The sequence below is a fragment of the Peromyscus leucopus genome, chromosome 2, assembly GCF_004664715.2.
Source record: "Peromyscus leucopus breed LL Stock chromosome 2, UCI_PerLeu_2.1, whole genome shotgun sequence".
NCBI classification, from domain to species: domain Eukaryota; kingdom Metazoa; phylum Chordata; class Mammalia; order Rodentia; family Cricetidae; genus Peromyscus; species Peromyscus leucopus.
Window position 1 is genome coordinate 93,599,323 of NC_051064.1, and position 12,344 is coordinate 93,611,666.

At 40.7% G+C, this 12,344-nt stretch overlaps 1 protein-coding gene across 1 annotated transcript; it reads left to right on the forward strand.

Annotated features, from left to right (window-relative positions):
* The first annotated feature begins 8,028 nt into the window (after nt 1-8,028).
* On the forward strand, nt 8,029-9,060 carry LOC114698345 (Kruppel-like factor 18). Its single transcript, XM_028876987.1, has one exon. It carries the CDS (start codon nt 8,029-8,031, stop codon nt 9,058-9,060), a length of 1,032 nt encoding a protein of 343 aa, XP_028732820.1.
* The last annotated feature ends 3,284 nt before the right edge of the window (nt 9,061-12,344 follow it).

Genomic DNA, 12,344 nt, shown 5'->3' on the forward strand with positions numbered 1-12,344 from the left:
ACTGCAGTCACCAACATGATGAGAAGGAGCTGGCAACGTGGAGCAGTAGCCAATGCTTCCATGGTCCCACCACTGTTTGTGGCTCAGTCTGGGCCAAAGCTTCTCCCAAATTTCCTAGGCCAGCCTCAAACTCGGGATCCTCCTGCCTCTGCCTCCTTCAGCAAATCCAACCAGCGTGCGCCACCACAACCGACTGAGTGTAGCTTGGGCCTGAGCTGGGGCTCACAAGGCCACAGGCAAACAGCTTTTTCATGAATTCATAACACGAACGTTGGGCGCCAGATGTAGCATGAAACTTAAAAGTTCTTATTAATAAAATCAAACCCGAGGCGAGTTATTGGAGTCCATGCTGGTAGATCAGAGAGACAGAACAAGTCACAGCTATCTCATCTCGCCGGATCCTCAGCTGGTCTTGTCTCCTCAGACTGGAGGCCTCTGAGTCCTCATCTGGAATGGGTCTCAGCTGAATTACTGCTCAAAAGCCTGAATGCTTAACCAGCCAAAATGCTTCTAGTTTCTGGTCCTCATGCCTTATATATTTTGCTTTCTACCACCACTCCCTGGGATTAAAGGCTGGCTTTCTGGGATTAAAGGTGTGTGTCACCATGCTTGGCTATTTCCAATGTGGCCTTGAACTCACAGAGATCCAGAGGGATTTCTATCTCTGGAATGCTAGGATTAAAGGTGTGAGTGCCACCATTTTCTAGCCTTTCTATCTAGTGGCTGTCTGTTCTCTGACCCCAGATAAATTTATTAGAGTACACAATATTTTGGGGAACACAATACCACCACAGGTACACAATATTTTGGGGAACACAATACCACCACAGATTCACCCACTAAAAAACAAGCAGAAAATCCCTCACAGGTATGCCCTCTTATTCTGGATTGTAGTCCATTCCAGATATCATTAAATTGGCAAGAAAGAATAGCCATCACAACCTAGTATTAAAATGTGTTTTAACTTTTTAGAAACATTAAAACTAAAGTACAACACAGTGTATCATATTTGAATTCTAGAAGATCTATAAAATACATAGTTTACCATGTCCAGACATACTTGCTAATGATGAATCCCTGTCTGTCTCTCTGTCTCTCTCTCTTTGTCTCTCTATGTCTCTGTGTCTGTCTCTCTCTCTCTCTCAGCAAAGAAGGACACTCTTCTTGCAGATCCTACATATAGGCTTCCAAGAGAAAGTGTAGACCAGATCATAGGTAGACCTATCCCTCTCAAAAGATCTTCCCATGTCAAATGTCCAAATTAGAAATGGAGTCTCTCACTTCAAATGATTTAATTAAGAAGAAACCCCTCCTAGATGTGCCTAGCCATTAGGGGATTTTAATTTCTTCTAGATATGGCCATGTCAACAACTAAAAGAGCTACCACAGGTATACTTTTACAAACATGACAAAAAGCATATCTCCTTATGTCATGTTTACTTTCCAAATGAAGCAAGTACCATTTCACAGTTATCCCTAAACATGATAAAACAACACCAAAAAGGCATCATACACTTAGAAGAAGTAACCCTGTGTAAGATACAGGTTGAACTCTGAGGTCCAGGACTGCCAGAGAATAGAGTGAGACCCTGTCTTTAACAAACAAACAAAGAAAGAAAAAAGGGGAACTTAAGAAGATTCCCTCTATGCAAAACACTGGGTCTTTAGATCATTTGATAGAGTTTCATATTCTAAATAATTACTTTCTTATCATCTCCTAATAACATTAGCAAATAGTTGTTGTTGACATTGTTCCAGGTAGAAAAAAAAAGCAATTATATTAAAGAAGTTATTGGTAGACAGTCAGGTTCCAGCGCTGGATGAAGCTTGAATACAGACCTTCTGGTGTTTCTTGAGGTAATCCAATCTGGAAAGATTTTTGTTGCACGTGGCACAAGAGTAGGGCCTCAGCCCTCTGTGCTTTCTTTGATGTCTTCTGAGATCTGATGAGCGGGAAAATGTCCATGGGCATCCAGGCTCATTGCACACATAGGGCTTCTCCCCAGTGTGTTTCCTCATATGGTCTTTGAGGTGGAAAGATTTTGTGTAAGATTTCTCACAGTCATGGTAGGGACATGAGAATCGCTTCAAACTGAGATCCTTGTTCTGGGTCACATGGTTCTGGGTCTCCAGGTCTGATTTCTTTTGTGGAAGCCATCCCTGGACTGAAGGAGAAACTGAAATGCTCCCCAGATGTTGACTTTGAGCCACAAAAGAACTTGAAGGGTATGTGGATCCACCCACATATGGGTTTTGGATACCAGATGAAGTTCTCTGAGGACTGTGGCTTCCTTCAACATTGGGTGATCTCTTCTGACCTGGACAGACATTCTCATTTACAGGGGTGGTCTTCATCTGAACAAAGTGGAAAGTGTCTTCATAACTGGCAGTTGTTTCAGCAAACTGGAACCGGTTCTCCTCTTCACTGGAGTTTGTCTTATTGCTCCCAGGATGAATTGTGTTAAATCGAAGAGATTGCATCTGCCAGTGATAGAGAGGCTGGCCACCAATTGAACTTGTCACCTGAGGATCCACAGAGAGATTCTGATCACCTCTGTAGAACACACCATGGAGGGTGTGTTCATCACCTAAGATTTTCAGCTGACCTCTGTAGATATTCTCAGGACTGGATGATGTCATCTGTCCATAGTGGTGTGTCTGGTGTTGGGGGTCTGTCATCTGATGCTCATATGAAGCCTGGTATCTATCAGGAGCTGTCATCTGATATCTATGAAACCTCTTATCTATGGCCATCTCAGGAATGCTGGGTCCTTGCTGAAAATCACCTGTGGTTTTGTTCTGTTTCCCACAGGCTTCAAAGAAGCCCTTGAAGAACTCTTCAAGTTCTTCAGCTGTTCCAGGAAAGGAGGGCATCTTGCTGAATTAGGTCTTCAGTCTTGAGAGTGGAAGGTCCTTGAAGGGAGTCAAATACAAAAGACAGGCCTGAGGTTGGTGGTTACCCAAAACAGAGTGAGAATGTCAGCTGGAGGCCACTGCTTCAGACCTTCAGGGACTTTGATGCACGAGGAATGAGAGAAATGAACTCTGCTCCAGAGCTCTCTAGTCCCCTTTTATAAGGCTTGGTCAGATGTGGGCAGGGCTTCAGTATGCCTCGCCTTTCAGGGGGTGGAGCCTGACACCTATAGTACTTGCTTAAGCTTCTTTTTTTTCTTTTATTAAGTTTTTAATTTATTTTACATACCAATCACAGTTTCCCCTCCCTCCTCTAATTCTGTTACCTCCCCCCACTTCCTTTCTGCCCCCACTTGCCATCCACTCATCAGGAAGTGGCCTCCATGGGAGTCAAAAAAGCATGACATACCAAGTTGTGGCACGACCAATCTCCTCCCAGCTACATCAAGGCTGAGAGATGCATCCAACCACAAGGAGTAGGTTCCAAAATACCAGCCATGCACCAGGCACAGATCTTGTTCCCACTGCTAGGGGCCCAAGAACCAAGCTACACAATTATCACCCACATGTAGAAAGGTTAGGCCAGTCCTATGCATGCTCCATAGCTGCATGTCTAGATTCCATGAGCTCCCACAAGCTCAAGTCAGTTGTCTCTGTGAGTTTCCCTGTCATGATCTTGAACAGCCTTGCTCATATAATTCCTCCTTTCTCTCTTCAACTTGATTCCCTGAGTTCCACCCAGTGCTTGGCTGTGGATCTCTGCATCTGCTTCCATCAGTTTCTGGAGGAAGGTTCTATGACAATTGGGGTAATCACCAATCTGATTACAGGAAAAGGCCAGTTCAGGCACCCTCTGCACTATTGCTAAGGGTCTTAACTGGGGTTAGGAGTAGCATGTGTGAATCCAAGAAAGGCAGTACCTGGTATAGTCAAACAGTCTTGGTGTGGGGGCATGAGTGAGAGTGACCCTAGGCAAAAGGGAGACAGAGGAGATTGCTTGATTCTAGCAATTTTTCTCAAGCTCGAGATCATAACAAGGTCTCATGTCAAAAGAAAAGAAAATAAATAAACAGCAAAACCATACATAGACAGATAGATAGATGATAGATAGATAGATGATAGATAGATAGATAGATAGATAGATAGATAGATAGATAGATAGATGATAGATAGATAAAACACCAGTCTTGGTGTCTTTCTCCTATCATCCTAGGCTGAGGCTGCAGGGATCAGAATTTGCTTTCAGCTTGACCTAAAGAAGGAGAAATTTCTACAAAAAGCAAATCACCCAACAAAGACAAAATTTTGTTATCAATGCCAAAGTGACATAACTAAATTCTCAGTATTGAATACCAGAAGTAATTTTCATTAAATTACAGCTGTGAAGGACCTGGAATATAAATGGCCTTGAATCTAATTATATCTGGATATCACAATCTAGGTGTGTCTACTCAGGGACTCAGTTACTGTAAGCAAAACCCTTTGGATTATTACTTGGCTCTGTAGGGAATTCCAGTGTCCCAAAGTTGTTCCCATTCTACACTTCCCACTGATTCACCAATGTAGATCATGGTAAATCCCACCAAGAAGTATAATGATATTGTTGGGATGATCCAAAGTTCAGTTTTTCCTGGCTTGCAGTTTTGAAAATGAATCAAGGAATAATGACTCCTTGGCTACATGATTCAATCAGCCACTATAGCACAAATCTTAAAAGGTCTTATTAATAAAAAAAACAAACCTGGAATGAGGCATTGAGGTGAACAGTGATGGATCAGAGAAACAGAACCAGCCACAGCTAACCTCAGCTTGCCAATTCCTCAGGTGATCTCATTTCCTCAAACTAAAAGCCTCTGTGTCCTTATCCAAATTGATCTCAACTGAACTGCTGCTCAAAATCCTAAAAGTTTAACCAGGCTCTAGTTTGTAGCATAAATCTTATTAATAAAGTTTTTATTAATAAAATCAAACCCGAAGCAAGGTATTGGGGTGAAGCTGGAAGATCAGATAGACAGAACAAGCCACAGCTAACCTCACCTGGCCAACTACTCAGCTGATCTTGTTTCCTCAGACTGGAAGCCTCTGTGTCCTCATATCCGAATGGCTCTCAGCTGAACTGTGGCTCGAAAGCCTGAAAGCTTAACCAGCCAAATGCTTAACCAGCCAAAATGCTTCTAGTTTCTGGTCCTCATGCCTTATATACCTTTTTGCATTGTACCACCACTCCCTAGGATTAAAGGCTCACTTTCTGGGATTAAAGGCGTGTGTCACCACGCCTGGCAGTTTCCAGTGTGTCCTTGAACTCACAGAGATCCAGAGGGATATCTACCTCTGGAGTGCTAGGATTAAAGGTGTGAGTGCCACCAATATTTTGCCTTTGTATATAGTGGTTGTTTCATCTCTGGCCCCAGATAAGTTTACTAAGGTGCACAATATTTTGGGGAACATAATACCACCACACTAGTTCCTGGGCCTCACGCCTTATATACCTTTCTACCTCCTGCCATTACTCCCTGGTATTAAAGGTGTGTGTCACCTTGCCTGGCTGTTTCCAGTGTGGCTTTTAACTCACAGAGATTCAGATGAATCTCTGCCTCTGGAATGCTAGGATTAAAGGCGTGTGTGCTACCATTGCCTAACCTCTATGTTTGATATTGTGGCTGTTTTGTTCTCTGAGCCCAGATAAGTTTATTAGGGTGCACAATATATTGGGGGACACAGAATCACCATATTTCCCCATTTTGTCTAACATTTAAAAAGCTTATAACTAATACAAAAAACTAGATCCAATAAGTATATACAATATATATTGTCAAGAATTACATTAACAATGTCTAGCCCATTAACATTTGACAGATTCAGACAAAAACTCTATTATATACATTAACAACGTCCAGCCCATTAACATTTGACAAATTCAGATGAAAAATTTTCCTTACTTATCTAATTTAAAACAAGTAGTTTCTTTTTAAAATTAGATTCAATAATCTCCCTTTTTTATCTTATCATATCCATATATTACCTTTTATCAGAGTAGATTCAATGATATACTCTTTTCTATATCTTCTTTCTTTTTTTAAAATGAGAACCCTGTATCTAATCTGATTTGTTTAGCATTTTTTTTGACCATTAACAATTAACAACTTGTAAATCAACCATCGTCAACAATGACACTTATCCATAAGCTATTGAATGACCAAAAACCACCCACCCCACCTTTGGGAATGTGGGCGTCATTTTCTTAAAATCACTTTTTGCTTTATGGGGGCAAAGACATCTTTAGGAAATCCTGAAAAGAAATTCTTTGGGTTAATTGTCAAGTCCTGGGAGAGGTAGCTGTATCATTTGTTGTTCAGTCTCTGCATAATGGAAAAATGAAGGGTCTGTCTCAAGTCTTTGCTTTAGTTGTCTGTGAACAAGGATCATCTCAATCTAGCCATCTCAAAATTGTCCTAAGCAGTTTATAGGCCTAAGCCAATCTTTCCGTGGTGTTAATCAGCTTAATGGTTTTTACCATACTCCATGTGAAATCCTGAATGTGGGTTCCCATCCTCCTTTAGAAGATTTCAAAGTTGCTATTAGGTGTGGTCATGGTTTCCTGCAGAATATTTTTTTTTAATTTCTCTCTCTCTCTCTCTCTCTCTCTCTCTCTCTCTCTCCTCTCTTTCTCTGTCTCTCTCTCCGTCTCTGTCTCTCTCTGTGAGTGTGTGTGTGTGTGTGTGTGTGTGTGTGTCTCCTCTTTGGTTTGGAACAATCACAGCCTGATAAATGTCTGTCTGTCAGAACCATGAACGTTCTTACCTAGAAGAGAAAATCTTCACAGCAATTTCTCCCCACCATTTGTCTTGCCAAACTTTTCCAAACTGACCTTTGCCAATGCTTTCTTGTAACACAGTGGTCCTGGCAAATCATCTCTGAAAAAGGAGCAGTAAACTCTTAGTCCCTCATCCCAGTTAGTAGCATCACCATAGTCACCAACAGGATGTGAAGCAGCCAGCTAATAGGAGCAGCACTTTCTGCCTCATTGGTCCCACTGCCACCCTTTGTGACTTGGCCCTGGCTACAGCTTCTCCTCGGCCTTCTTCAACAAATCCTATGTACCTGCACTACCACAACTGGCCTCCTGTAGCTTGGGCCTGAGCTGGGGCCTGCAAGGCCACAGCCAAGTAGCTTTTTTGAGTATTCATACCTGACAAGTTGGGTCCCAGATGTAGCATGAATCTTAGAGTTCTTATTAATAAAAACAATATCACCAGAAGCCACTGAATTTTTCTTAACTTCCCCCCCCCTGATTTTTAGGCAGAAGCCTTTATTTTTGTTACTTGTATGCATTGATTAACAATTTTAAACTTACAAATGAAGTATTTAAAACCTGAGGATGTAAAAGATCATCAATTAGGAAGGAGTCTGAAGCTTTGCTGTGATATACTAAAAAATATAGACTTTGGGTAGTTACTGTGCAGACATTATGAATCTCAGCCCTCAGGCATTGGAGGCAAAAGAGTGGTGAATTTGAGACCAGGATGAAATAGTAAAAATCTTCTGTAAAGAAGAATTTAACCGTTGACATCCTGGAAAATTTCATGGTGGGAGCTGACTCCCCAGCTTCCAAGGAGAGGAGAAGAAATAGGTGTTGATTGAACACCTGATAAGTGATTTAATCAAATATGCCTATGCAAGGACACATTCCCCCAAATACAAGAGAATGCTTTTTGGATTGGGGTTAGGGGTAGACAAGAGGTAAGGCAAGGGAGCAGAATGAGAGGAAAGAGTGGAAAACTTTGTTTGATACTTAAAAAACTTTAAAAAAATTAATAATACAAAAAAAAAGCTTAAGCAAGTACCTTAGGTGTGGGGCTCCACCCCCTGTAAGGTGTGGCATACTGAAGCCCTACCCATATCTGACCTAGCTATATAAATTGGGACTAGAGAGCTCTGGAGCTGAGTTCATTTCTCTCATTCCTCGTGCATCAAAGACCCTGAAGGTCTGAAGCAGTGGCCTCCAGCTGACATTCTCACTCTGCTGTGGGCAACCACCACCCTTAGGTCTGTCTCCTGTATTTGAGTACCTTCAAAGACCTTACATTCTCAAGACTGAAAATCTAGTTCAGCAAGATGTCCTCCTTTCTTGAAACAGCTGACGAACTTGAAGAGTTCTTCAAGGATATCTTTGAAGCCTGTGGGGAACAGGAAAAAACCACAGGTGACTTTCAGCAAGGGCCCAGCATTCCTGAGATGGCCAAGGATAGGATGTTCTATGGAGATCAGATGACAGACTCCCAATACCAGATAAACCATTATGGTCAGATGACATCTTCCAGTGCTGAGGATATCTACAGAGGTCAGCAGAAAATCCTAGGTGGTGAACACTCCCTTCATGGGTATCTGACAGCAATCTGCAGAGGTGATCCAATTCTCTGTGCAGATCCTCAGGTGACAAGTCCAATTGGTGGCCAGCCTCTCTATGACTGGCAGATGCAAACTCCTGGATTTAAAACAAGTCATCATGGGAACAAGAAGACAAACTCTAGTGAAGAGGAGAACCTGTTCCTGTCTCCTGAGAAAACTGCCAGTTTTGAAGACACTTTCCACTTTGGTCAGATGGAGATGACACCTGTAGATGAGAATGTCTGCCCAGGTCAGAAGAGATCACCCAATGTTGAAGGAACCCACAGTCCTCAGAGAACTTCATCTGGTAAGCAAACCCCATATGTATGTGGATCCGCATACCCTTCAAGTTCCTTTTTGGACCAAAACCAACCTCTGGGGAGCTTTTCAGTTTTTCCTTCAGGCCAAGGACATTTTCCACAAGAGAAGTCAGACCCAGATACTCCTAATCATATGTCCCAGAAGAAGGATCACAGGTTGAAACGATATTTCTGTTCCTTCCAGAAATGTGATAAAGCTTACACAAATTTATTCCACCTCAAAGACCATGTGAGGAAACACACTGGGGAGAAGCCTTATGTGTGCAAAGAGTTTGGATGCTCATGGACCTTTTTCAGGTCAGTAGATCTCAGAAGACACCAAAGCAAGCACAGTGGGGAGAGGCCCTACTTTTGTACCATGTGCAACAAGAATTTTTCCAGATTGCATTACCTCAAGAAACACCAGATGATCTGTAGTAGATCTTCTCCCAATGGTTGAACCTGACTGTCCACAAAAGATATCTTCCTTAATAAAATTGTATTGTTTTCTACCCAAAAAAATGTCAACAACAAATATTTGCTAATGTTGTTTGGAGATAATAACAAAATAAATGTTGGCAATATGAAACTCTACTGATGGATCTAATGACCTATTATTTTGCCTAAGGGGATCTTCTTAAGTTATCCTTTCCTTGTTTGTTTGTTTGTATTTCAGATAGAGACAGGGCCTTACTGTATGTTCTGCCTGTCCTGGAACTCAGAAATTAACCTGCCTTTGCCTCTTGAGTCTTGGGATTAATGGTGTGAGCCACTATGACCAGCTAATTTTTCCTTTCTTACTGAGAGAATAAACTCATTTCAGTAACTACATTTTCTTCTTTTTAATCACTTTCAGTCAAAGTGATAGAAAAATACTGAGAATATCTCAGTATCACTGAGAGTAATTCTACAGTGAAAAAGGTTCAATATTTTTCTAAACATCTTTCTTTGCCTTTGGAATTTCTAATGCTTTTTAGTTATAAATCCAAGCTCATGCTCTATGACTAGTTGCAGAAATGAGTGTTCTAATTCACATGAAATGTTATCTGCATTTTGTTAGAAATGTAGTTAAGCAGATATTTATGTTTCCTTTCCTCCATTTCCTTAAGTGAGAAATGATGGTGTGTTTTGTTTACAAAAGGTATTATATTTGTGGTGAGTATTTTAGATACCCACAGGACCTTATCAGAAATTAAGTAAAAACCAGAAATCATTGGGCACACCTGTGAGGACTTTCTGCTTAATTAAATCACTTGAAGAGGGAGGACCCATTTGTAATTCAGATATTTGAAGTGGGAAGAGACTCCTTTATAACAGATCTTTTGGAGGGTGGTAGACCCACCTCTATTCTGGTGTACACCTTCTCTTGGATGCCTATTTACTTGTACGTTTAAGAAGAGTTTTACTCTGCCTCCTTACTCTTGCTTGCAAGTCATTTCCTTCCTTCTCAGGTGTTAGAGCTTATTTCTTTGGTTCTTTGGCATTCCATGAAATACTGGAGAGCAGCCGATATATCCAGGGCAGAATACTAAAGGCCTACTGGATTCCTGGGCACTCCTTTCATAGGCAACAGTTGTTGGATAATCTTGACTACAGCCTGTAAGTCAGTCTAGTAAATTCCCTTTCTAGATATACAGAGATATCTATACATTCTTCTCTAATGAGCCCTGCCTCATCAGGGTCCTTGTTTCCATATACAGTTTGCGACTACAAGTGGGTAGATCCATTGGGTGAAGCAGACATTTCTGGAAGCTCCAGAAGGAGCTAAGAAGGTCTTAGGGATCAAGGTTTTGGTGGCAGGACTAGTAGAAAAGATGGAGAAGGCTTTTGGAACATAGCTCCTGAGTTCTAGCTATTCTCAGTTCATTTATGTAAGAAAGTCTCCAATATTAACTCACTGATGCACAACATGGATGTACAGACTAGAAAATATAGGATAACAGACACAGATTTCTGTTGCAGCTATTTAAATAAAGTGTCAATTACCTAATTGAAGTTAGGATCTCTACTTTTTGTTGAAACATGACTATTTCTAGAATTAAATAAAACCCAAAACACTGGATATATCTACGAAGGGATTTTGTTTAATTAAATCATGTAAAGTGGGAAGATCATGAGTTATTTTTGTGAAAGTATCTTTGTATTGGTATGCTTGATTAAGTCAATTAACAGTGTTCAACTCAACTCCCACTTCTCTTCTCCCTGGAAACACTGGATCCAGCTGCCACCATGAAAATATCCAAGGTGTCACAGGTTAAATTCTTTTTCACAGAAGAGCCTTACTATTTCATAAAGTCTCAGATTGACTATTCCTTTGCCTCTAATATCTGAAATTAAAAATGTCCTTACAAAAACTAATCAATGGCTCTATTTCTCAGTATATCACAGTACAATTTCTGACTCCTTCTTAATTGATGAGCTTCTACATTCTCAGGTTTTAAATGTTTGACATTAAAGTTTAAAATTCTTAATCAATTTATGTGTACAAGTAATAAAAATTAAAAATTATCTGCTTCAAAAAAGAAGCTCAAATAAAAGAAGAAAAGAAAAACAAAGAAAGAAAAAAAATCCAGTGGGTGATTGAATCACCTAACAAAGGAGCCAGGACCCAGGATTTCTTGAGGTCAATGAAATAAGAGGAAATCACAAGAAAACTGCACTTTGGATCATCCCAACAATGCATCACAATTCCTTGTAGGATTTACCATGATCTTCTTTGATGAGTCAGTTGGAGTTATAAAAAGGGAACAACTTTGGGCCACTATAATTCCCTACTGAGCCAAGTAATAATCCAAAGAATTTTGCTCTCAGTAACTGACTCCTTGAGTAGAAACACCCAGAATGTGATTTCCAGATGTAATCAGATCTGAAGTCTTGCAGATTCCAGTTTTGTGACAGCTGTAATTTAACCAAAATTCTGGTATAAAATACTGAGAATTCAGTTGTGTCACGTTAACACTGACAACAGAATTTTTTGTTGGGTGATCTGCCTGTTGTAAAAATCTCTCCTTCTTTAAGTCAAGCTGAAAGCAAATTCTGATGTCTACAGCCTCAGCCTAAGAAGATAGGAGGAGGATACCAAGAGTGGGTTGTGTTTTTTATTTATTATTTATTAATTAATTAACTAATTTATTTATGGTTTGGCTGTTTATTTATTTTCTTATATTTTGAAGTGGGACATTTTTATGACTCCCACGTTGGACAAAAATGCTGGATTTGCCAGGCGGTGGCACTCGGGAGGCAGAGGCAGGCGGATCTCTGTGAGTTTGAGGCCAGCCTGGACTACCAAGTGAGTTCCAGGAAAGGCGCAAAGCTACACAGAGAAACCCTGTCTCGAAAAACCAAAAAAAAAAAAAAAAAAAAAAAAAATGCTGGATTCAAGCAGTCTCCTCTGTGTCATTTTTACCTAGGGCGACTACCACTCCTGCTGAAATGAATGGAATTTTGCTTCTGGTGTTGAGACAGTCAGACCATCTTAGCCAATTATGTCCCTCAGTATTGCCTTTGCCTCCTGATTTTTCACTGTGTCCAGGCCATACATCTCTATCATGGGTAAATACTGACATCTTTTTGAAGTCTGCCCCTGCATCAAGTCTGTTGGACTCCACTAGGGATTGCTTCTCCTGGATTCACACATTTGACCTCTGACACCAGAAGGATAGCTCTAACTAAGTCTATGACAGGTTCCCCAATCTCTGCCCATCATCACCACAAGGAACAGTATTTAAAAATCCAATATTGACC

Excerpts from the sequence above, each read along its gene's own strand:
- LOC114698345 (XM_028876987.1), top strand. The coding sequence starts at position 8,029 with ATGTCCTCCTTTCTTGAAACAGCTGACGAACTTGAAGAGTTCTTCAAG.